This window comes from Lottia gigantea, assembly GCF_000327385.1.
Source record: "Lottia gigantea unplaced genomic scaffold LOTGIsca_11, whole genome shotgun sequence".
In the NCBI taxonomy this organism is placed as follows: Eukaryota; Metazoa; Mollusca; class Gastropoda; family Lottiidae; genus Lottia; species Lottia gigantea.
In genome coordinates, this window is record NW_008707001.1 from 1973062 (window position 1) to 1998772 (window position 25711).

Sequence of the window (25711 nt, forward strand, 5' to 3'; positions counted from 1 at the left end):
TATATTATTTGCCTTGCAGACGCCAAATGGCATTACTTACTTATTGCTAAAACGACAATCTACCTAATATCCAAATGTCTCACATTGTTGAAATTTTTAACTTTTTCTGTGTTTTTCTTGTAGATCAATAAAAATTTAACAGCCATAGATCTAATAGAATTAGCAAAAAAGTTAGAAAATAAAGCAGCTAGTGAGACTGGTGTAAGCAAATCATGTTTTTTATATTTTTATCACAGTGTTTGTTTCATACCAAATGAACATTATAAGCTATGTGGACTCTCTGAAATGGATGCCGAGTTGACAAGCGGTACCAAATGAACATTATAAGCTATGTGGACTCTCTGAAATGGATGCCGAGTTGACAAGCGGTACCAAATAAACATTATAAGCTATGTGAACCAGGGCTGTTTATTTATTTTGATGGCAACCAGACATTTTTTTTTCATATCTGATCTTAATTTCGATTTGGGAGAAGGTCATTATTATATATATATACTGATATTGACAGGAAGTTTTGCCTTTCATACATTTTATGGTTTCCTGATGATTGCCATAATTGACTATGAAATGTAAGATCTGAAAGGGATGTGGAATAGACGGCATAGCATTCTGAAATTAGTTAACTCAGGCTAATGCCGCTGTTCTGGCAAAATCTGTTGTTGAGCAAAAGGATTGAAAATACGGGACAAAGAAATTTAATTTTATTTGGATTATTCTTCGTTGCAGCAATTTAAACAACAGTTAGAAGAATTTGCTGCTAAGTTACGTAGAATGGACAAGGAACTTGTTACTCCCATGAAAAAGGATGTGGTAGGTTATGTGTAATTATACATTTTGGAATTTGAATCCAGATCATAATAGACCCACTTGATGGAAAGTGACAAGTATTTCACTAGGATATATTGCTTCTTGAGCTTGTATTATTTTAAATACATAATAATTCTCCACAAGTCAACTCACAATAATTCTAGATCACAAATTTTTTTGTTATAGTATACTGTTAACTCTATTTCATTTCATTAGTCCAATAAGGTAGGGAACAGTAGGATATAAAACTTCATTTCATTTCATTAGTCTAATAAGGTAGGGAACAGTAGGATATAAAACTTCATTTCATTTCATTAGTCTAATAAGGTTCAGAACAGTAGGATATAAAACTTCATTTCATTTCATTAGCCCAATAAGGTTCAGAACAGTAGGATATAAAACTTCATTTCATTTCGTTAGTACAATAAGATACAGAACAGTAGTATATAAAACTTCATTTCATTTCATTAGTCCAATAAGGTACAGAACAGTAGTATATAAAACTTCATTTCATTTCATTAGTCCAATAAGGTACAGAACCGTAGGATATAAAACTTCATTTTATTTCATTAGTCAAATAAGGTTCAGAACAGTAGGATATAAAACTCTATTTCATTTCATTAGTCCAATAAGGTACAGAACAGTAGGATATAAAACTTCATTTCATTTCATTAGTCAAATAAGGTACAGAACCGTAGGATATAAAACTTCATTTCATTTCATTAGCCCAATAAGGTACAGAACCGTAGGATTTAAAACTTCATTTCATTTCATTAGTCAAATAAGGTACAGAACAGTAGGATATAAAACTCTATTTCATTTCATTAGTCCAATAAGATACAGAACAGTAGGATTTAAAACTTCATTTCATTTCATTAGTCAAATAAGGTACAGAACAGTAGGATATAAAACTCTATTTCATTTCATTAGCCCAAGAAGGTACAGAAGAGTAGGATATAAAACTTCATTTCATTTCATTAGTCTAATAAGGTTCAGAACAGTAGGATATAAAACTTCATTTCATTTCCTTAGTCCAATAAGGTACAGAACAGTAGGATATAAAACTTCATTTCATATCATTAGCCCAATAAGGTACAAAACAGTAGGATATAAAACTTCATTTCATTTCATTAGTCGAATAAGGTTCAGAACAGTAGGATATAAAACTCCATTTCATTTCCTTAGTCCAATAAGGTACAGAACAGTAGGATATAAAACTTCATTTCATTTCATTAGTCAAAGAAGGTACAGAAGATTAGGATATAAAACTTCATTTCATTTCCTTAGACCAATAAGATACAGAATAGTAGAATATAAAACTCTTTTTCATGTTTTTCAGACCAACTTGAAGGGTAATTTAACACATTTGAAGGAGAATTCAAACGTCAAGGTAAGAACTTGGCCTTTTCTTTTGCCAGTTGGCAAGTTTTATAATATTAAAGTGGCTGTGATCCTGAGAAGTTACATGCAGAATCTTTTATTAGTGAGCAACAATTCATGGAATCTAGTCTGAGTTGACTCTTCTCACATTCACGGGGCGGCCATATTGAATCCAGAATGAGGCTCATAACACAAACAAACAAAGGTAAAGTGTCACTGTGGTGACATTTTGATAAAACAAGAGTTGTTTATGGTGACATGATTACATTTTATTTCATTTGCAGCCAGAAACTGAAGCTCTTGTCAAAGGTTTAGAATCAGCAGAGAAGAAATTTAATTCTGAGGGTGTAACAGAAGTCAACACTGTGAGTATTTAATGGCATGTTTTCATGAGGGGCAAAGAGAATCCAGGGACAGGAAACAGGAGATGGGTAGGGGTTGGGTGTTCTGTTTAAGTGGTGGGGTTACTAGCTATTTCTATATATCACAGAGTATCTTAAAATGACCAGTTGTCATTTTAGCATTCAAAGGCAGATAATAAATCTGGACACACTTAGATTTGAAAACTCAAATTTCGACGATGAGATGTGAACACTATTAATGATTGGCCAGGCTTAGTTAAAACTAAAAAATTCCTGTTTCTGAGACTGAAGTATGATTGGTAAAAAAAAATGACGCAGCTGTCCTGTTAATATATATTTGGCCGAAATTATTTAGTTTGAATTTTGATGATGGATGATTATCAATGACCACAAAAATGTTAAATTTTGAAAGACATTTTTTATTTTGTAGATGCTGAGTGAAGTGGTCAACAACATCAAAAATACTTTAGGCAACAAAACAACAGATATTAAAACCATGGTAAGAATATTTAATATGATTTTAGAATTTTAAGTATTTTTCAATAATTACCTAGTTTTATTAATTTATTGTCCTATATAGGATTCTGTTTGTATAATTATGACACCTAGTAAGTCCGACTGATGAATATATACTCTTATATAGGTCTGGTTTGAACATTTAAATTTTATGTTCATTCTAAGAGGTAGTTTGATCGTGCTCAAGATGTTTTTTCTTGTGGACCCAACTGGAAATGGGTACAGATAATGTCCAGTTTCAAATTTGGGTAAATCGTTGCTTCACGTTGCTATTCACTTACGTTTTTTTTTTTTCAGATCAAGAAAGACGCTGGTAAATGCCGTCCTGTTTACGACTCTATTTATTTAATGACTGACGCATTTTGTGTTGTCGTCTTATATCCAATGGTAAGAAATTGATTATGTCGGGTCAATAATAAAATATTTTTAACTGTTACACCGTGTCACTACTGAAGTTTGAAAAGTATTTGTACTTGTTATCCTGTCTTCACTTAGAGACCAGTTCCCATCGTTTTTCAAATTAAGTTTGTAAAGAATGTATAGAAAACATGTAAGATTGGAACAACATTTATCACAAACACTAGACAATATTATGGAATAAGCTCTTATGTGATAATGTGAATCAAGATGTACAGCTGAAACAACATAATTCCTACCCTTATCACTTTTTATAATTAAAATCAGACTTGGGGTTCACTGACAATATGTTGACTGTAATTTTGATCATGCTGTTATATTGATGATATCTTCTTGGATTGAATTGTAAACTGTAGTGTCTTGATACAGCTTTATGAAAAAGAATTAATCATTGAAGTAAGTTTTGATGCTACATCTCTTGATGTTTCTACAGTCATTCTCGTTTTAAAATTACTGAATTTCAAAATATAAACCAGAGCAATCCACTTTGTTTTGAGGTAGTATAGGTAGTAACATCAGATTACTTACTCTACCCATAAATAACATGAACTGCTCCTTATAAGCATGGATAATGAATAACAAATTATCTTTATATCTTATAGAATGGTTTTTGGTTCAGTATGGGTTGGTGTTTATTTTTCTTCATCCCAAGTATAATATTTGCCGTTAAATTGAGTACGTTGTACCATAGGGAAGAAGAATACGTAGAAGAGAAGGGCTTCGATGATCCGTAAGTTTTGGGATTTTGACCTTTTGATTTTTTTTTAAGATTTGGTATTGGCTTTTGATTTGCACAATAACATTTTGATGCTTCTAGAGTGTAGAATGATTTTTCAGCCTCTTAACTTGAGCAAAATATTTTTTCTTTCACAATTTGGTGTTTTCTCTTTGAAAATTTGGTTTAAATGTTGTATTTTAATTAGTTAATTTTTTTTCTATAAACTGGGATTTATATTAGGATTTTCTTTAAATTTTCTTCCATTTTACTAGATAAGGGGTTTTTTTGGGTTAATAACCTACTACCTTTTGTCCGAATGTTAAAATTTTTAACACCCACATCTCTCTATGACAACGTATATTGTCAGCACCAATGGGTCTATCAGCCTCTCGTTTGTCTGTAGGTCCGACACACTTCCTGTAAAATCTACTTATTTTGATGAAACTATATTTATATTCTTAAAATGAAAATGTAATTAGAATTTGAGCGCTTTCTGATACTTAGAAACAGAGTTATTGCCCTTGTTCCCAAATAATGAAATTACTACATTTTTAAGTTTTCGAATGATTTTGTGAGAACTTGGAATAAGGTGTAAAAAAATATAGTTATCGAAATTAGCTTTGTTGAAAATTTTATACTGGTTTTATATTCAAACAATTTATGAAAAGTTCTTGTTTTTTTACTCTTGATTTTGAAATATTTTGGACGAGATTTTGATTAACGGAATCTTTTTGCTTGTACGGATTATTATTATTTACCAATTGCATACTGAAGGGCGTATCTTTACAAGTCCCTTTATTAAAATGTATCAGTGGCATATCTGGACAGTTCCCTATTTTAAAATTTATTGGTGGCGTAACTTTCTTTACAGAAATTTTTCAATGTATGCTGGTCCTAATCCAGACACGATTCCCCTCACCAGGTAATGATCAGACTTTTACTAACTATCGTGTTGTCGTGTTGTCTTCAGGGTTAATTACATCCATTTCTTTATACTATAACACACGAAATTTAAACTTAGTCCATCAAAGATATTGGTACTTGTCGGCCATGTTTTCAAATTATCAAAGCCATTCGTATTTTTCTACCCAACAAATTGTTTCATATCATGAGATGACTGAAACCAAGAGAAACCATTGTTTTGAAAACTGTTTATAAAAGAATAGAACTGAATGAAGGGCAGGGGTCCAATCAAAACATATATACACATCAAGCCATCTTGTTTAAATAGCAATGAGTAAAATAAAGATCTGCTTTGTAAAGTTTATATTAGACCTATTTGAGATCTGCATCGAAAGAATATACACTGTTCATATTTTTGTTGTGCATTGTCTCAGGATGTGCACAATATCTTTAGTCATGATTCATTGCCGTTATGGGTTCTACTCCTTGCCGTTGTGGGCAATTTCATTGAACTTTGTCCCTAAATAAGACATATTTCCTTATTAGTATATTAGTGGGGGTTATCAAGGACATATCATTGACCTGTGCATAGTATAAAGAAATGGATATGGACCTGTTGTCAGAAGAATCATAACTTTACGATATTCTTCAAAATATAGAACTTGATTGGTGGATATATAAATGCTATCATTATTATTAACCAATCAGATTCCTTGAAATTTCATTTAAGTTTTAAAAATCCGATTAGCTGATATCATTAACCAATCAGGTTTCGTAAGACTCAGTTAGATTTAAGGAAATTTGATTGGCTAATACTCGCATAATTATTATATTGACCGATCAAATTTGTGAAAATTATGATCATTGAAGGTTATGATATTTCAGACAACTGGCCATATGGGTATCAAACTGTGGTCTAAATCATCCCTGATTTCTCATTCATTCTTACTGTTGTATCAGTAATTGTTTTTCAAGGCTGGAAATAGTTTGTCAGGCACCTAAACCCCCTTTATTTTGTTATTGAACTCTTTTGAACATGCATAACACTGTATAATAATGATTGTGTAGAAGAGTTCATTAATAATCCAAGGGGTTACAAGTATGATTGATCAAAGTCATACATGCACATCTAGGTCGTTTTCAGTCGTAAACGCTTTAAGTTTTTTTTTTGGTTGATTAAATGACAATGGGCACAATATAGATCTGACTTGTTCAGTTTTAAACACTAATTATTCAATCCCAAAGTTAATGGACTTCTCTTATATTCTACCCAGAAACAATGGACTGGCCTTATTTATGATAAGAAACTGCCTGGATGTGCATACCTGTCTTTGACCTACTTTTAAAGCCTGACACACTATTCTTGACCTTGATGGTTACCGTTCACTACATGTATTGTATTAGGTTGATAATTCTGTTGGGTTATTCTATGCATGATATCTGGTTCTGTTCATCCCCTATCTCATTAGTTAAAACTGTGTACTGTCAATTCTAAGGGGCATAATGGGTAAGGCCACGGAGGGAGGGTTTAATCCTACTTTCGATTATCATATTTTGCCCCAGATACCTATGTCTATGATTCTCAACTCTTTAACTTAGAGGTTGTCTCTCGACTCTTTGCTTGGTTATTTCCAGTTATTACATCATAAGGGGTGGGTAAGAGAGGCAGTTAGGGGTTTAGGGCTCTCCTTATGTTTATGATTCTAAACGATTAAACTCTAAGAGGTTTTGTCAGTTATCTCTAGACTCTAGGCTCCATTACTTCAATTTATGATGGGAATTTGAGGGGTGGTGGGAGTGCTTAGGAAGGGAGGGTTCTATTCGGGGGCCTTTGCCTATTAAACTTATCCGTTAAACTTTGAGTAGTTTTTCTCAGTTAAATCTTGTCTCTGTAGAATTTCATTCTAGACCATTTCTAAGCCTTTCTAGACCTTTATAGATTCATTTCTAAACCTTAACAACTGGATTTGTAAACCTTTATAAGGGAATATCTAGACATTTCTAGACCTTTATAATTTCATCTCTAGACCTTTATAATCTAGTTTCTAGACCTTTAAAATCTCTAGACCATTATAACTTCATTTCTAAACCTTTAGAATTTACTTTCTAGACCTGTATGATATAATCTCTAGACCTTTAGAATTTAGTTTCTAGACCTGTATAATATAATCTCTAGACCTTTAGAATTTAGTTTCTAGACCTGTATAATATAATCTCTAGACCTTTAGAATTTAGTTTCTAGACCTTTATAATCTCTAGACCTTTATAACTTCATTTCTAAAACTTTCTGGACCCTTTCTGGATCTTAGTAGATTAGAGTAGATATCTAATTTTGATTTATAATTATTTTTCTGTCATTGTATATCTGTCTTTTTGAATTGTCAGGGGGTTGTTGTCAGAAACGTTCTATAATTCTCTTCACTACTTTCAAAGATACAAGAGTCCAACACAATCTTATCCTTTGATAAAAAGAAGGAAGATTAAAATATTGCTAGTATGCATAGCTGTTAACTGTTTATGGTGTATATTTATTTCACCTTGCTTAACATATATTTTCTGGTAATTTGTGGATTGATCCACCCATAAAATCCGCAAAAATTGATTTCCAACGAATGATATGGCTCTCAAATTTTGTTAATTGACCGAACAGGAAAAATGCACAAAAATTGAACTCATATATACCTAATAATGAAGAGATTTATAAAAAAAAATGTTTCTGGTGAGAATTTTCTGAATATTTTATATAAAAATGAAATAATTGGTTACAAACTGTTTTTAATTGTCTAATATTTTCATTTTCTGTTTTCATAAGGCCTCCATCTTGATTCAGTAAGGCGGTATGAGTCAGTCATTGTCCAGCCCTTGATACAGCTAAAGCCTTAACCAATCAGTTAAGTGGTTGGAAGTAACTTTACTGTGTCTAAGGCAAATGTTGCTTTATTAAAGACAAGATCTACATTGACAGAAAAATCCTGATACTGTATCGAGGGCTAGGTGTTGAATGATTCACACATCCTTTAATGATCACGATGGTTGACCCCTTGCATTATGATAATCACTATTTAAACAGGTTTCTTTAACTTTTTATGTGTATCGGGTCATTTGAGGCTTCTGATTGCCTCATTCCAATTTTCAATCAGATGTCTGTGGTTCCTACAATTCTACTAAAAGTAACATTTTATGACATCACTATCGAAAAAACTGCTAGGACTATTGCAACATCATCAGACACTTAGCTTTGTGGAATCATGAGAACCACAGACTAAAATTTGGAAGGGTGCAAATTGATGCTAACAGTGTCCCTGATACACTAAAAAGGTTAAGAAAATCGCTCTACAATCCTTTTAACAGCTGATACATGTCTTGCATCATGGTAAATTTGGATATTCCCTTGTTGATTTTCACTCACTAATGTTTTTTTCCCTGTTGAATTAGATTGCTACATTGGGTTTATAAAACTAACTCGTTCCACACTGATTTACAAGGGGGCAGACTCAGGATTTGGGGAGAGGGGTTTGGGGGGTTGTTCCAAAGACTCAAGTTTTGAAGGGGGATCTTACAATATTCATATTTGAAGTCAAGGGGGTGTAGTATGGGGATTTGGTGGGTTTGGACCATATTAGAGGTGTTATAAGTTTGTAAGCTTGAAATCAGGGGGGAAGGTACAAAACTAGTTCAAACTTGAATTGTTGCATTACTAAAATTTGGGCTAGGAGGTGTTTAGTGTTTGAAAAAAAAATTGGACAATAACCACCCCTCTTCAAATTTGGCTTCATAAAAAAACAGGGAAAATCCCAACCAATCTACACCCTAGACTAATCCAATATTGTCTGAAATAATATTAATATGGCTTTCATATTTGCTTTAAAGCAGTACAGGTCCGCAGCATGGTAACGGTTATGGAGCTCATAATACTGGTTACCGTGACGATGGCTATAGGGGAAAATCTAATGGATATCCAACGCATGCTGAAGGCCCTCCCGGCTACAATGACGGCTATAGAGGTAGACCAGCGCCCCGTTTGGAGGCGAATGACACTAGTATAGGTGATGGGGTCCCTTATTATTACTATCCACCCCCTAACGAAACCCCACTGCCGGCTTATAGTCCTCAAAAATTCTAACCCATACAGCTGTAAGTAACATCTCAGTAGTTAACTAACTTCATGTGACCATATTCTCTCATTTTTAACACATCTGGCTTTCATTTTGTAAAAAGGAAGGACGAGGTATATCTGGCTTTCATTTTGTAAAAAGGAAGGACGAGGTATATCTGGCTTTCATTTTGTAAAAAGGAAGGACGAGGTATATCTGGCTTTCATTTTGTAAAAAGGAAGGACGAGGTATATCTGGCTTTCATTTTGTAAAAAGGAAGGACGAGGTATATCTGGCTTTCATTTTGTAAAAAGGAAGGACGAGGTATATCTGGCTTTCATTTTGTAAAAAGGAAGGACGAGGTATATCTGGCTTTCATTTTGTAAAAAGGAAGGACGAGGTATATCTGGCTTTCATTTTGTAAAAAGGAAGGACGAGGTATATCTGGCTTTCATTTTGTAAAAAGGAAGGACGAGGTATATCTGGCTTTCATTAAAAGTTTCGTAAATTGCAGCCCAATTAAAATTAAACATTCGTTCCATTCTTAATAAGCTTTTAATTTTAATATAGCCACTTCGGTTAGAGTCTAAGCCTTCTTGAATATTCATCTGTTTGATGATACCGCCAACCAATCACATCACTGCTCTCTCCAAAGCTTGTATTTTTTGATACGAACAAAATGTGTATTCAGTGTCTAAGGCTTCTCAAAATACACCTTTTGTTCGTCACAAAATCCCAGCGTTAGAGAAGGCAGGAATTTGATTGACTGTTGGTGTCATCAAACAGACAAACATTCAAGAGAGCCATCTTTAGACCCTAATTGAAGTGGCTATATTAAAACAAAAGCTAATAAAAAAAACAGAACGAAAGTTTGGTCTAATTTTAATGAGGTTGCTTTCATTGAAATATGAAACTGTTTTGAAGCCAGATTATCGGCTGAACGTGTAGATATTTATTATATACATTGTAGTTATATGGGCTTTGTTCATTGGTGGAATGACTTGAATGTTTCCAATAGAGAATACCAGAGATTATTGAGATTAGCTGAATCTGAAACCCAGTAAGAAGATTAAACAAAAATATGGTTCACGTTGTTCCAAAAAACATGACCATATTTTGATAACGATTGCAAATACAAATAGGTTCGAATGATTAAGACCCTCTTCACAATGTCAAACTATTACGAACTATGTCTAATACCTTGACTGCAATTACCACTTTTCTTGAATCAGAGAAATTTGTAAATGCAGCGAGTTGATTGGATTGTATGCTAACTAATACAGCCAATCAATGTCCTCAACAGAAAGTCTGTGAACAATCACCCATAATGTTTACAGCCTGTGTGTCGAGGGCTCTGATTGGCTGTATCCGATAACGTACAATCCAATAACATTGCTATATTCCATGATACAAGAAAAATGCCTAATGATGTCAAGGTATAAGACACAATTCGTAATAGCTTGACATTGTGAAGATAATAAAGGCATACAAAGCTTGGAGAACGCGGTTCAAATAACAAGGAATATGGTCACATCAAGTTAATTACTTATTAATACTGACATTGACAGTTCAAATATTCTTTGTTTTTTGTGTAATTAACATATTATGATGAAGTTTCTGTTTCATAAAATCAATGAAATTGTCTTCAAGTCATGATTTATTGTAAGAAAATGAAATATATTATGTTTTTCCTTTTTTTGATAATTTTGTATTGATTTCCCCAAAACTTGATTTGGATCATTCGACATGGAAAGTTGAAAACAGGCTTAAATATGTTTGAAAACAGAAAACAGGCAATATGTTAGATTGAGTCTCTAAATAATCCACAAAAAGGGAGATGATTTGGACTGTCAAGTTCTAATGATTTTAACTAATGCTTGCTATACAATGCTTTATATTTACTTACCCACTGCATGTTGTTATATACTAGCTAATAAGACTAATGGTTCTATTTACCAGACATGTCTGACAAGGCAGTTCAAATGTTTGGACATCAAAAAGCCTCTGTCAGGTGTCAAGTTTATTCAGATACAGTCAAAATTTTTGACTCAAAAACCATTGATTTTTCTTACCTAATGGCTAGTAGTCAGGAAATAAAAAAAAATCTAATATCTGTGTAAGTAAGCTAGTATGAAATGTTTGTAGGCTGAAGCCATGAATAGACTAGGTACGGCGTCTGGTGTGGAATTATCAATACAGTAGAAATAGTAGAAGTGAATCGCTGTGTCCAGATCCATACTAGTTCCTCTCGTATTCACTTCTCCTTGTTTCTGCTGTATCCATAATCCTACACTGTTCACAGCACCACATATCGTACCTCGTACCTCGTCTAGTACCTCAATATTATTTTAATTTCTTTATTGAATGTCATTTTAGAGAGGAAACCTCATTATTAATTCCTGAAGATTAAGGTAGCCTTTTTTAAAAAAGAATTCTAGTAGAACATTTTAATCAGTTCATCATATTTAGAAGAGTTCACAAACCAATTAAAGGGATTGAAAAGAGGATTTCTAAATTTATACGTGTATCAGAGACACTTATAGCATCAATTTGGTTCATTCCGATTTTCAATCAGATGTCTGTGATTTCTGCAATTCCACTGAAACGAAGTATTAAATGACATCACTAATTGCGAAGGTCCTGATGTGATAAAGCCATCAAACACTTAGTGTTAATGGAATTGTAGGAACCACAGACGTCTGATTAAACATTGGAATGGTCCAAACTGATGCCAGATACAAATAAGAAATTTAGAAAACCTTTTTACAATCCCTTAAAAGATTTTTTGCTTAGAGCCTCTTTCAGAATATTTTCTAAACTTAATCTTCTCGATTTTTTAAAAATTTTGTTTATCTTTCATTAGATGAGGTTTTTTTCTTTAATTGTGACTTCAATTTGATGTCAAACATAGGAATATTTTAGATATTTTGAAAATTTTTACTTTTTTTTTTAAGACAGCTAAACAGGATTGGTAAGTTTTAATGAAACCATGGTAACAGAAGTTTTTTTAAAATAAGAGTATTTGCAAAAAAAAAAATGATAATAATCATAAAGAAGTGATTAAAAGCCGTTGTCGAGAAAAGAAATCTGAACAAATTTTTTTTTCGTAATTCTTGTTGAAGTTAAGAACAGAACATTAAATTCAATTCCAAATCTGATAGATGAACTTAATAATAATAATAATAATAATATTCCAAATAAGCTGTCAATGGATTTGCTAAGTGCAATTGAATAAATCTCTGAATTTTTAGTATAGGGCTGTATTGAAACGAGATTCAATGAAAGCACTGGCCAAGTTTACAGAGCAATAGATGATTGATCATTTGGAAACAAAGTTTTAGCAAGTTAAAAAGAAACGAACACACTCAAAAATGTTGTATGATCATTGAAACCAGTCCTGAAAAATTTCTAAAATAATTTTGAGTGTTAGGGTGTATTGAGACCAGTCTGAATAAAAGCACTGGCCTAGGTAACAGAACAATAGATAAGTCTATTGATTATGTGAAAATTAGTTAGTCATTAGTATGATTTTAGTTGAAAAGACACACACACACAAACATACAGCGTGAGAGTGTGTATTGTAGTTAAAACACTTTAGTCTAACCAGACGTCTAAGCATCTATATAATTCTTGCATAGTGTTTCTGTCTGCCTTTTTCAAGATGCATTTTTCTGATCTGTAGATTTCACCTTTGATTATGTCTTAATACCTTCTAGCTAAATTATTGCTCTAGATATTTTGTTTCATTATTTTCTTTGGGTCACTTCACTGATTCTAAATCTCTTTTCATCAATGATACTCATCGATTCAACTAATCAAATTAGTTTCCGATACCCAGACTTCTCCTTTTTTCATTGCTGTGCGCAGACTAAGTTTGACTGGATGATAAAAGCTAACATCAAGCCATGCATGCGTTCAATTTTAAACAAATTATGGCTTCTCTGATCGTTCTTATTGAGAAGACTGTTATCAGATCTAGAATATTTGAAGTACCCCACAGAAAAGAAATGAAACAAAATCTAGAGTTGTATTTTTATAGTATAAACAATTTTATCTAATTACATTAATTATTGTAGTTTCATCAGCACACGCCCTAACAACCATCTTCACACGCCCTAACAACCATTTTCACACGCCCTAACAACCATCTTCACATTTTATATTTTTATCTTCGTATTTTCATCATCCATATTTTATCATATTTCCTGTATTCATTCATTCATTATTAATTCTATATTTTTAAATAATGTTTTTTACAAATTTTTGCTCAAAAATGAAGGAAATGATTGGTTAAATTGAAGTAAAATCATAAAGAAATGTTTCTATTTGAAGTGTTATTTAGTTGTTAAACTGGATGGCATTATATGGATAACAATTACTTCAATAAATAATATCCAATGCTTACACAATGTTCCTAGTCTTTCATGGGGCTTGATACCAACGGTCCATCGACTTACTGAGAGTGTATATAGCTTGAATTCAAAATGCATGAATGTTCTGTAGGTGTACTTGAGTTAACTTGAGTATAACCAGAGTACACGACAGCTTATCATGTGACGTCTAACTCTCAGGATAACCAAAGCTCAATAAAGACAAGAGAACCATCAACGAAACGTCTTCTGTTATTATCCATATTCTTGTGTCCAGTTATTGAAAAATTAAGTATCAATTTTAGAAATTAATCGAGACTTACCAGTGAGGTGAAATATGATTGTATATTGTAAGAATTGTTTTGTTTTCTTTCAGCAGACCATGGTCATAGACACGGAGGGGGAATTCCTACTCGTTATTAATTCAACCAATCGGAAATCCTACGAATCATCTCTTATAATCATCATAATTTACTGATTAATGAAACTGATGTATTATATCATATTATCTTTACTAATGTGACTTTTTGATTTGCCAGCCAAATTAAAAAAAGATTTAAAAAAATTCGAATTTAAATTAACCAATTTTTATGTTTTATTTGGGAGAAAATCATTCCAGTATCTTTATCACTTTGATATTATCTTATAATATTCACCATGTTTATATGAAAGAATTTTAAAAGATTTGCCTAGAAATCAAAAAGACTTTTCAAACAAAAGTTAAAAATAAGAAATTTAAGAATTCTAAAAAACAATGATCAGAATTTGTTCAAATTTTTCTAAAAGGGTAAAGGTGATATGTGAATATTATATTGTATACAGTAATGGTGTAAGATCGTGCAATATTATAGACTCATTTATTAATTAAAATGCATGTGCAAAATGGATTGAAAAGTAGGTCAAAGACATTAGTGCACATCCAGAGAAACATTTTTATACATAAACAAGAGCAGTCTATTTTTTATGGGGGTAGAATAAGTAGTAATGTTTACTGTAGACTTATATTGTGTTCATTACTACTTACACTACCTCAAAATAAAGTGGACTGTCCTGTTTATGTTTTGATTTGTCCCTGCATGTGCATAATCATCTGTGACCTACTTAACTACTTGTATATGTTAATAATTATCAAACATTCCAATTTGTAAATTATAAAACATGCCATGGTTAATTTCCTATTCACAAACTTTCACGTTTTCTTGCAAAAATGTCGAATGCAGAATTATGTGAGCTTACGTCAGAAGTTGGCTGATTGCGATCAGTTATTTTGAATAGGAGCTTCTATAAATGTGTTTGTTGTTAGACAGTATTTTAAACTTGGTCTTCCTATAACAATTTTAACTTAAAAACTAAAAATAATCTTTGGATTAAAATGATGAAATGGACACAACAACAAGTACTCCATATTATTTGAAGGAACAGGTAGTTAAAGTAATAATCAACACAATATAGGTCTAGAATAGTTTTAATAAATATACATTCTAGTTCTAACCTTCTTTCATTTTTATTGTGTTCATGTATGTACATCACATCAATCAATCAGTGTTCATTTTGAAGGTTTACAATTATCTTAAAGTAACTATATTTCTGTCAATTCAATACGCTAGAAATCTGATTGGTCAATATTCTCCCTGTAATATCATCAACCAATCAGATTTCATGCTAAAAGTCTGATTGGTCAATAAATAATATCATTGTTATAACATCAACCAATCAGAGTTCTGAGTAATGTTATGTTATGATTAGCTTAAAGCCTTTGATTTGATTTATCATGACCTGTAATCACCCGATATCTTTCGGAATTCAGTTTAAAGGGATGCAGTATTCTAAATTATTTAGACGACTGCCTCTCTTTAAGTATCAACTGAATTCCATCATAATAGATGTAATTAATAAATTCATTAAGATATATTTTAATTAAGAGATGTAAATTATTATGCATATTGTAAATTAATTAACTTTGTAAATATTATTTTAATTTCATTATTTTCATCTTTAGAAGATTCACCATCTGTTTGAACAATTGTACTTTAGCCTCACTAACCTGATTTTTTTTAGCTAAGCTAATCTGTTCCTACACTGAAGTATTTTTTGAAGGAATTATGTGATTTTTGTAAATTTTTATTACTTCTGAAGGCTATTTACATACAGACCCAAATCATCCCTTTAATAAGATTGATACTAGAGTCTGATATTAAAAAAAAATAAAAAATGTCCTTCAAATTAACTTGCCTTTATTAGAGATTTGTCTTATCAGCAATATTTGAACAATGTTTAGTCAGTTGATATTATTTTTATTGCAATATTACTTTAGGCCTTTCAAAATCACCCTTTTTATCTTATATTCATTAGACTAGCAACAAGTTTACTTAAAACAAGAGTTTTTGATTTTTGATTTTGTATTGATATTTTTGACAATTTACAACTGTTGGGGTGGAGCTAAGGAATACTCAGCGGGTCACCCATACCATACCACCCCACGGAAATGCACTATTACTTTCTTTGCAAATGTTCAATATTTTTTATGAATTCTTTTAAAATCTATTCCATCCTCTTTCAAGTATTAGCCTTCAGTCTGTCTCTTGTTCTTTTTCTTCTGTATTTATTTACATACTTACATTTTATCTATCATATTGATTGTGTTCAGTAAAGGGATCCAGTCATTACATTACATTTTCATTACAACTTTTCTTTTGCTTTTGAGGGCTGGCTTTAGTGAGTAAATCTGGTTGAGTCATCTTTCCTCATTATTCCAGTCAACCTAGCTGTGATTTGGTACTCAATAAGTCAGCTTTGCTCATTATTCCAGTCAACCCAGCTGTAAATGGGTATGAGAAATCTAGGAAAGATCAATGTCAATTGGTTTGGCTGAAGACCAGCTGGTAGACAGGGTCCATGTGAAATTAAGTTGTTCTAAAGACCTAAGAGGATCCTGTCTGCCAGCTGGCCATTGAGCATCCTTTTGGCATTGATTTTTCACGGACTATCTGTACCAATTTACAATTTGGTCAATTAGGCTCTATCAGCTAAAAAAACTGAATGATTAGACGACTGTATCCCTTATATTATAAATATATATATATATATTGAATTGTGTAATTTGTTTATTGTTTAGATTATTAATATTTTGGATTATTTGAAGATGTCCTACACTTTGCCTTATATGGTCATTCCAGCCACAATAGGCGTATTCATCAACTTTCACCCCATTATATGGCACATTTCTTTTCTTTGGTGGACATTATTTTAGAAAGAGTTATGAAAAGAGGTTTTCTTACTTGTTATCTGTGTGTATTGAAGACATGTATGGTTTTATACATCGTGTCCAAACCACGCCCTTATTCGTCATACTTCCTCGAGGCAGTGGTAATACATGTGAGAGAAATTACGTATTCATACATTAATATTGTTCAATCAAAATCAGCCCTACTGTATTGGTAGAAAATTTCAGCCAATCAAAACAAATCATTTGTTATGACGATGTGTCAGTCTACTGATCTGATTGTGATTCAAACAGCACAAATCTCATTTACACGTCCACAAAACGGGCTTAGTTTAATACAGGTTAATAAGACCATGTCAAAACCAATATTCGTGATACAATAGGTTTCATAAAGCTGGAATTTTAGAATATTAGAATAGAAACACCATAATCATGTTGGATTTTAAATATAAGCTAAAAGTTTCCCATGGACGTATTAGGTCAAGCACACCTTTGATAATCCCCTTTCACTGTCAGATGTAAGAGAAAAATCAGAATGATGCAAATTGGAGCGGTAAGTGTCTCCAATACACACACGCAGCCTGGAAAATCTCAAACACCTTTCAACAAGACATATGCAATATATATTGTAAGGTTGATGGTTGATGAATATGTCTATTGTTATTCTGTTAAAAAGCAGCATAATTACATGTTTTGCTCATAAATTTTAAATTCACTCCATTTTAAACTATGATTCTCAATGATTAAAGATCTCAATGAGAGGCAGTCAATGTATTTATCGTGGCCTAGGTGTAAGAACCCTAAGATATAAAATATCTAGCCAATTTTTTCTGTTTATAATTCCTGACAATCACCGTTTGCAGTCGTTGACAGTTCATTGAAGTGTGCCTCCAAATTTTTGCTGGCCTCCGCAGCCGCCTGAAAATCTTGAGTGGATTTAGTCATCCTGCCTTAAAGAGAGTAAAAATTTTAATTTAGAATCCGAGTTTTAATGCATGAATATAGTTAGGGTTGCTTTAGCAGTTTCAGGGATTATAAGTCAGATTATTGTGCCTTGCATGATCCCAATTTTAAGCAGTTGTTTCTCTAACTATTGTTATTTCTGAAATTTTGGTAACTCAATTTTAATATTTTGTTATTATAAATCTCAAACCCCTCCAGTAATATTGATTTTATAATATTTGTTTTGATATTGAAATGTGTTAAAATGATTAGTGGTTACAGAAAACTCTATAACGAACCTAAATTTGATGAAGAATAAAAATTTTGATTGTTAAAACATTCCATATTAATAAAACTCTTGAGAATTCATGTCCTAATGAATTATTATCACCATTGTTCTATCTTCATTATCATCTTTTAATTTGCTTTGTATGTGATTTTAGTTTAATTCAGTAGACATTCTGGTGACTGCATACCTTTCATTTGCTAATTTTATAAGTTCAAAGTTATTCAGTAGATGTGTTCATTAATTTTGAACCTTGCCAAAATATTTTAGCTTCACTTTTAATTTTAAGCAATTTGACCTTTGGGCACCAAATAAGAATGGGCTCAAATGATTCGTTTTTTTTTATTGTTTTGTGACCATTCTTCACAAAACCATGTGAATTTTCTCAAGTCTGAGCTCAAAATGTCAATGTTTTTTTAAGAACTCTTATTTGGTGCACAAGGTTGCTTATTTACTTCAAATATTTTATTTGAGTCTTTGTATAACATATCAATATCATTTACTATGAGTCAGGATTGTCGATTCTACTAAATTTGCCATAGATGTCCAGCTTCAGCCTTAAAATGTCCAACTTATTTTGATATTTAATTTAACTTAGCATGAGTAATTTTTTTCACATTGAAAATTAGCATCAAAGATAGAAATTGTAAAATAACTTTGTTGTGAATATAAAATTTGACACTTTGTGCCTATATAAAACCTTGCAATCATTATGCAAATGATTTTTGAAGTGATTTTTTTTTTTGATTCTATACTATTTTGATTTGTTAAATTAAGGGAATTCTATTGTTAGTTCTATATCATTATAGTTGATGGGGATTGTTTTATACTTTCCAAAAGAGCCAACAAAAACTTGGGTGTGTTTTGAAATTCTTCACCCTTTGAACACTGAGTGTAAATGAAATAATCCATCATATACCCTGAACTTTAAGTAATATAACTTTAAGAGTATGACATCACTTTATAATGGTAGCTTCACCAGCCGTTCAGTTAGCCTAAATCGCGTAATTATATTACCAGAAGAGAGGCAGCTAGATTTAAAAGAGTTAAATATATTAACAAAATCAAACTAATATCACCTTGTAAGAAAATTTTATACTTTTTGAAAGCTTAAAACAAATCCTGACAGCTGTAAAAATAGAGAATTAACGTTGTTTCCCTATAATGAATATATATATGTACGATTCCGAATCCTGAAACCATCCGCCCACGTCATATTATAACTAATATAAAGATTATTGAATACTATAATATATTTTATTATTAAATTATATATTTTTGTTTTTAATTGGTGTAAAATGTAATAATTGTGTTTGTGTATTAATTGTGGTAACAAATTAACATGGGGAAATAAATCACTCACTTTATCATCTGATGTTTATTCTTTGACACAAACAGTTAGCGGCAGCATCAGCCTCCTGGAACTCGAGGTATATATAGGGGAATGACTGACATCTGTCTCTATGAGATTCTAAATGCCACAGACTGCTATTGTGTAGGGAAGACAATACACTGAAACCCTATGTTTATTTTTTGACTCACTGGAGGTACCAATAAGGGAATGACTGACATCTGTCTGGTTTAAGATTCCAAATGCCACAGACTGTTATTTGCGCAGTTGTGAGTAACATTTAACTTTTGGTCTCGCATGAAATAACATCGAGCCACTGTGATACTGGCTGTGCAGATGGTGTTGAAAAAGCAGGCTAATGCCATTGTCCAGGCAATTTCCCTCTTTAGACACTGCAGGTCAGAGGAAATGTCCTGGGAAAAGTCAATTTTCACAGACACGAAAACCCTGCGTGCTAAAAAATCCCTTGACAGTTGGAAATTAAAAGTGAATTTTCTGTCTTTGCATATCTCAGTAAACAAAACGTAATTGAAATATTTTATGTACATGAAAATGTTCGAGAAACAATACAATACAATGATATGAGAAGAATAAATTATAATATTCTATGAACCATCTCTTCCTTGTTGATCAGATGATCTGTCTTGTTTACCAGTAACATCAACTGGTTCAAATTATGAGCCCAGTCATTCAGAACTTCATTTGGATCTTTGTGTTGAGAGAAACGTACTATTCCCTCTAATCTATCTATCTTGGCTTGTACTGTCTTCTTAACTACTAAACTAGACAGAAATTCTTCTGTTTCCTAAATTGAGAAAATTATCTAATATATCTCTGTCCACATTGAAAATAACAAAAAAATGAAAAATAAGAACCAGATCTTTAATTACCGATTCCATCACATCAGTGAGATCTACATGGGAGAATTGCAGACAAACTCACTCCTGGATTTTAATTCTTAAAAGTGATACAGACAGCTGTTCCCTTAATTGGTACAAAAATATTTCGTAAAAGGAGTCTTCAGATAAATTTAAACAAACATCAGTGATATTTGCATTAATTGTAGATCTACTGTAACTTTAATTTGCCATTTTAAAAAGTGACACACACAGCTCAATCTGAGTAGACAGTTATATGAGTGTAATATTGAGAAGAGCAAGCTACTTACAGCCTCAGTTTGATCTAAGAGTTCAGCCATTCTACTCATTCTAACTCTAGTATAATAATTAGACATCACTCTTATATTCTACAATATATAAAAATAAACCATTTGACAATTATATTTAGAACAGAAGGAAACTGACAGGTAAATATCAATAATGGCAAAATCACAAAGAGAAAACTCACATGTAGATACACTAATAGAAATCGAGAAATCAAGAATGTCAGAAGAATGAAGCTATCATACAGCTATCCAAATTACAAGCCATAAGCTCACAATCTCACAAGCTGACAAAATCAGTGAAATAGGCATGAAATATATCTGATAGCCACCCTGGATCATTCACTACTGAAAGGACTCAAATCAACTTCAACATCTTGACAAATTTTTTCATAAGGATAGAGACTAAGCTGGTAAGGCAAGTATTGAATGACGTCATCCTTCAAGGCTATCCTAATTTTGCAATTTTGCTCACATAGCGAAATAAAAATACTCACATGTTCCACCACTCTGATTTTCAGATCTTCCCAGCGTTTGACACCACCCTCTGTTTTAGGATTAAATACGTGGGTAGCAGGAGACATGGTGGAACCCAGTTTTAAATCATTTTCATAAATACTACACAACTGTTTCCATTGGATAATTTCTGGTGTTGTAAAACATTTTAATAGATCACTGAAATAGAAGTTACTAACTTAGAGGAAAGGGGAAAAATAAGACCCAATTTTCTCTTTGTTGAATATTGTCAATTAAAAGTTATGATATCAAAGCTGAATAGCTGGATTATTTCTGTTGTTGTAAAACAATTCAATAGATCAAATATTGAAAAGTTTTTTCACTAACTCAGAGACTGTCTGCAAATTTTCCTAAACGATCACCAGTTGCGTCTGGCTGCAACTGAGTTGTGATCACTTTCATTATTTGTAACAATACGCAACTGGTAATTGCTATGGTGATCCGGAAGGGAATGTGACATACCTATATTTGGATATTTCTTCTAAATTCTTATCTTCTTTAATTCTATGCATTAAATCTGATTGTTCATTATCATAGGGTGATAATATCAAATATAACACTACACATTTTAATGCCTAGAAAAATAATACACGTACACTTTAAAAATGAAATTTTTACATCCTTCTCTTAATTTGACTAATAAAGATAGACATATCTGACAGTAGAAAACAGCCATGCATCCAGTTACGGAAATGTTACAGAACATTATAATGGTTTTTGAACAAATTGCCTTCATGTAATGTTTCAAAACAGCTTCACAACCTCAATAAGCAACCTTTGGCGTCACCAAATGTTTCATGAAAACCGTTCTGAAAAAGCACAAAACTGAACGCAGGTGTCATCTTTTTTCACAAACATCTTGTTCAAAACTTAACAAAGATTTTCAATAATTGTTGCCTGTATGTTCAAAGTCAGTTGTACAAATGGGGATTAAATTTCATTTACGGCACAAACTGTAACGGCAAAGTAACTATTAAAACAATACTAAATATATTTACCTCTTTAAGTTTATCTTTGTTTTCTTTCACCTCTGTAGTATCATAAATAGCTCTATAATGTTTAGATATAGACAGATACGAGCCTTCGTGTTCATCTAACTCAATCATTAATTTATAAAACTTCAATTTCAAATCCTACAAATATATTGTCAAGATAAAATACTTCGTTTCAAACTACGACTCTACATAGATCCATCAGACAAGACTTCATTAGAATTGTTTCATAAATAATATTCTCGAGAGAATTCTGAGAAGAGCTGCCAACACATGTTACAAAATTCTCATAGGAACAAAAATGAAAGGAAATGAATGGAATTTTACATCTTACTTTTCTGCACCATGTGGTCTAATGAAGACAGGCAACGCCATGCAGGGTGCGATGAGGAAAAATTTTACCAGGACAGCCGCATTAACCTGCTCTTTTTCGATTTCCAATTGTTGAGGGATCTTTAACGTGCACAGCCTGTAGCACAAGGGCCTCGGTTTTTTGTCTCATCCAAACGACTAGATGCTTTTTCCATGTCCATGTCCTTGCATCACTGACAGGGGGGAAACTGAGCTCAGCTAGTATACAAAATATGTATTGAGGCTAACTTAGAGATGGACTTCAGATTGGTTTCAAGTACATAAGCGAATGTTTCCAACATAAATCAGGACATTTGGCTTGATATTGATTATGGCATAAGACATTTTCTCACTTTGTGGAGGATTCAAATGCACAGCACCTAATTTCCCAGCAGAAGACACTCACACAACAGGCAACAACCTTAGCATAGTATGCCCTAATTTATAACCAACAGGTCTGAAGGCATGCCACCGGAGGGAATAGTTTGTTCTGCTATCAACAAATCAAACTGTCTTTAAAACAAATTAACAGAAATCACCGAACAAAAGCAAAAAATAACTACTCACTGTGCTATCTTTGTCTTCGAAATATTTGGTATTGATCTTCTTACTAATAATCTGAGTACGTATAAAATCTTTCTTGGCCAAACATAATCTCATCTGCTCGAGAATAAAGTCTACTTTTTCCTTCTTCTCCATTGAACCAAATGTTTCAACCTAAATTATTGTTGAAATATTATTTCAAAAACTAGGAAGCAAGTTTGTGAAATTGATAAGCTCAAAGACTCTGTTCTCTTTCTTGCAAAATATCTCATCTGCCTTTTGAACATGTACCTTTTGATTCTATACCTTTTCTTGCAAATATTCAGAAATTATTTGCACATGTGTCTTAAGTTTTCTTACGAAGAATATTTGTTTGCATATCTAGTGTAAATTAACACATCGTAGAGATGACATTAAATAATGGAACGCTATTTTTGGGGTAAAAGTTGTGTACAATAAAGCCTTGGAGAGGTATAACATAAATAAACCAAGTACCAACGATCCGCAAAACAAAACGCGAAACATTGGAAGCATGTAATATAGTATTCTATTCTCTTATTTAATTCAAATCATAAAATAAACACTTGAAGAATTTGTGATATTTACCTGGAGTTCCTGTAGAACATTAGCAGCCTCAGCAATCTTTCCTGCATCTTCTCTAATCTTGGCTAGAGTCCTTGTAAGTCTTGCTCTTTCAATTTCAACATAGATCTAAATCATAATTAACAATAGTCAATGGCTTGTACATATGAAACAGTGTTTGAATTGTACGTTAGCAAATACAGCCAAGCTGTGGCCTGGACAAAAAGTCTGTAAACTTTTAGCCCTAATGTTAACAGTCTTTCTGTTGAGGGCTTTGATTGGCTGTATTCGCTGCTCATACAATCCAATCAAATTGAGACATTCCATGATACAAGCAAGGCAGCTATTGGAGTCGAGATATAAGCCGAAGCCTGCCGTAATAGCTTGACATTGTAGAGATGCCATTTTTCTGACTTATAAGTTTGGAAAAAGAAAATTCAAATCCTACCTTGCCGTCTGTAACTGTACGTAAAGTATCTATTAATTTCAGTTTAACATCTAGATTGGGAGTTTTTTCGACATATGTACAAGCCTCTTGGATCATTTTTGTCACCGCCTAAAGAGAAGAGAAGAAAATTGAAATCATACTTTAAAACGGTCATCTTCTTGAATAATTTCTAAACCTTCACTAATCCTTTGGACGGATTATTTTCCTGAGATCAGAATAGCTATTCAAATTTTCTTTTAGTGAATATTTCAACAATAGTAAGTCACTTCCAAATATAGTTTGTATAACAAGAAATTTCTTGCTTAATGTTTATTTGTTGCTCGTGAACTCAAATAAAAACCAAAGATAAATTGTAGAGTGTTTACAAGGAGATAAAGATACCCCCACTTCAGCGTGCATTAGGTAAGTTTTCAAAAATTAATTAGATCAAATTTTCCTGATGAAAACATGATATTAATAGAGTTTTGATTAGACTTGAATGGCAAACATGATTAGCATAATTCCCCCTGATAAAAACTATTTCAAAATCAAAACGATTGGCAAATTTGGCCAAAGTCACACCTACTATTACAGATCGAAGATAAGGCAAATCAGGTAAATATACACTTAAAGACCATATCTATAAGCTTACAAACCAACTCCTACCTGTTTGATTTGGCCTCTTTTCTTGGTCAATATAACAATATTCTCATTCAAGGCATCCCAGTTCTTCGCCTCGAAACATAATTTGATGGCTGCAACTAAGATTCTGCCAGTTGAGTGGGTGTCGGATGCCTAAAACATAGAATCATAGTTATTTCAATTTCTATTTAGTTTTCATTCTAAACCTGGTTGAAAATTCTGAAGGTATCATCTCAACTCATGCAGGGATTGACCCTTGATGTTCAGGATAGAGACCAAGTGTCTTAACTCAGTAAACCACCATGGCTCCTGCAATCATTAAAATAAAAACAATAATAGAGGTTGTGCACATCTGCTTAATGAGTTACTTTTTCTGAACATAATTGCTTTCAACTTAGACTATACTATGATTTAATACTATGTAGCCTATGTGAGATTGCTGTAAAGGAAGAATTGAATATAAATATCTACTCACTGTTCTGGCCTGTTTTTCAAGTGATAATAAGGTATCTAAAGCTTCTGATAGTTTTCCTTGCTAAAAAGAAAAATCACAATTTCATATTAAAGTTAATAGGACAATCTGAAATTCTCTACTCATTTAAAGTTGTGGAGAGGTTTCGGCTTTTCTAAGATAACGATGTTCATAATCATATAATGGGATTGAGAGGCAATAAAAAAGGAGACCATTATCAAGCCACAAGTACAAAAAGGAGCATTTGGCCATAAGAAGTCAAAGGATAGACACAAAGAAGACCGTGAATTTTATTAAATATAAATAATTACTGGATGTCCAGTAAAGACAGGTTTAACTGTAAAAACATGACAATGCTTATTTGAATGATCATATCCAATTAATTTCGACTTTATAATTGACCCGGTCAATAAAACTCGACAGAATTCAATTGGAATATAAATAAGGTACCTTGGCCAGCTTTTCACATTTTGGTAACTTCTCATCCACAGTGGAACTATAGTCCACATCCATTTTTTGAAGCTTTCCATCTCCGCCGTCCGACATGTTGCTTTTTTAGTCTCAATCTTTCTCGTTATGGACGAGACGTGAATACCTAATTGTCAAATCGGACACAATCCTCAAATACAAAAGTGGACAAATAAGTGACGATTTT

The 25711-nt window shown here is 32.4% G+C and overlaps 2 protein-coding genes across 2 annotated transcripts in view; one reads left to right on the forward strand and one right to left on the reverse strand.

Annotated features, from left to right (window-relative positions):
• LOTGIDRAFT_156479 (hypothetical protein) overlaps positions 1–9226 on the forward strand; it is a gene marked incomplete at both ends in the record, with an annotated part of 30447 nt that extends 21221 nt beyond the window's left edge. The window contains 9 exons of the mRNA XM_009047116.1: positions 124–201; positions 727–810; positions 2147–2197; positions 2472–2552; positions 2980–3048; positions 3363–3452; positions 4085–4212; positions 5072–5122; positions 8974–9226. Coding sequence (XP_009045364.1) covers positions 124–201; positions 727–810; positions 2147–2197; positions 2472–2552; positions 2980–3048; positions 3363–3452; positions 4085–4212; positions 5072–5122; positions 8974–9226 — 885 coding nt within the window. The remainder of the gene's footprint in view (positions 1–123; positions 202–726; positions 811–2146; positions 2198–2471; positions 2553–2979; positions 3049–3362; positions 3453–4084; positions 4213–5071; positions 5123–8973) is intronic.
• Positions 9227–19892: 10666 nt separating this feature from the next.
• Positions 19893–25614, reverse strand: LOTGIDRAFT_212047 (hypothetical protein). Its single transcript, XM_009047117.1, has 11 exons — positions 25507–25614; positions 25060–25119; positions 24609–24737; positions 23964–24071; positions 23540–23644; positions 22958–23107; positions 22046–22180; positions 21510–21622; positions 21029–21206; positions 20538–20615; positions 19893–20174 (listed from the first exon to the last, which is right to left on the reverse strand). Exons 1-11 carry the CDS (start codon positions 25600–25602, stop codon positions 19965–19967), a joined length of 1362 nt encoding a protein of 453 aa, XP_009045365.1. The 5' UTR covers positions 25603–25614; the 3' UTR covers positions 19893–19964.
• Between the last annotated feature and the right edge of the window lie 97 nt (positions 25615–25711).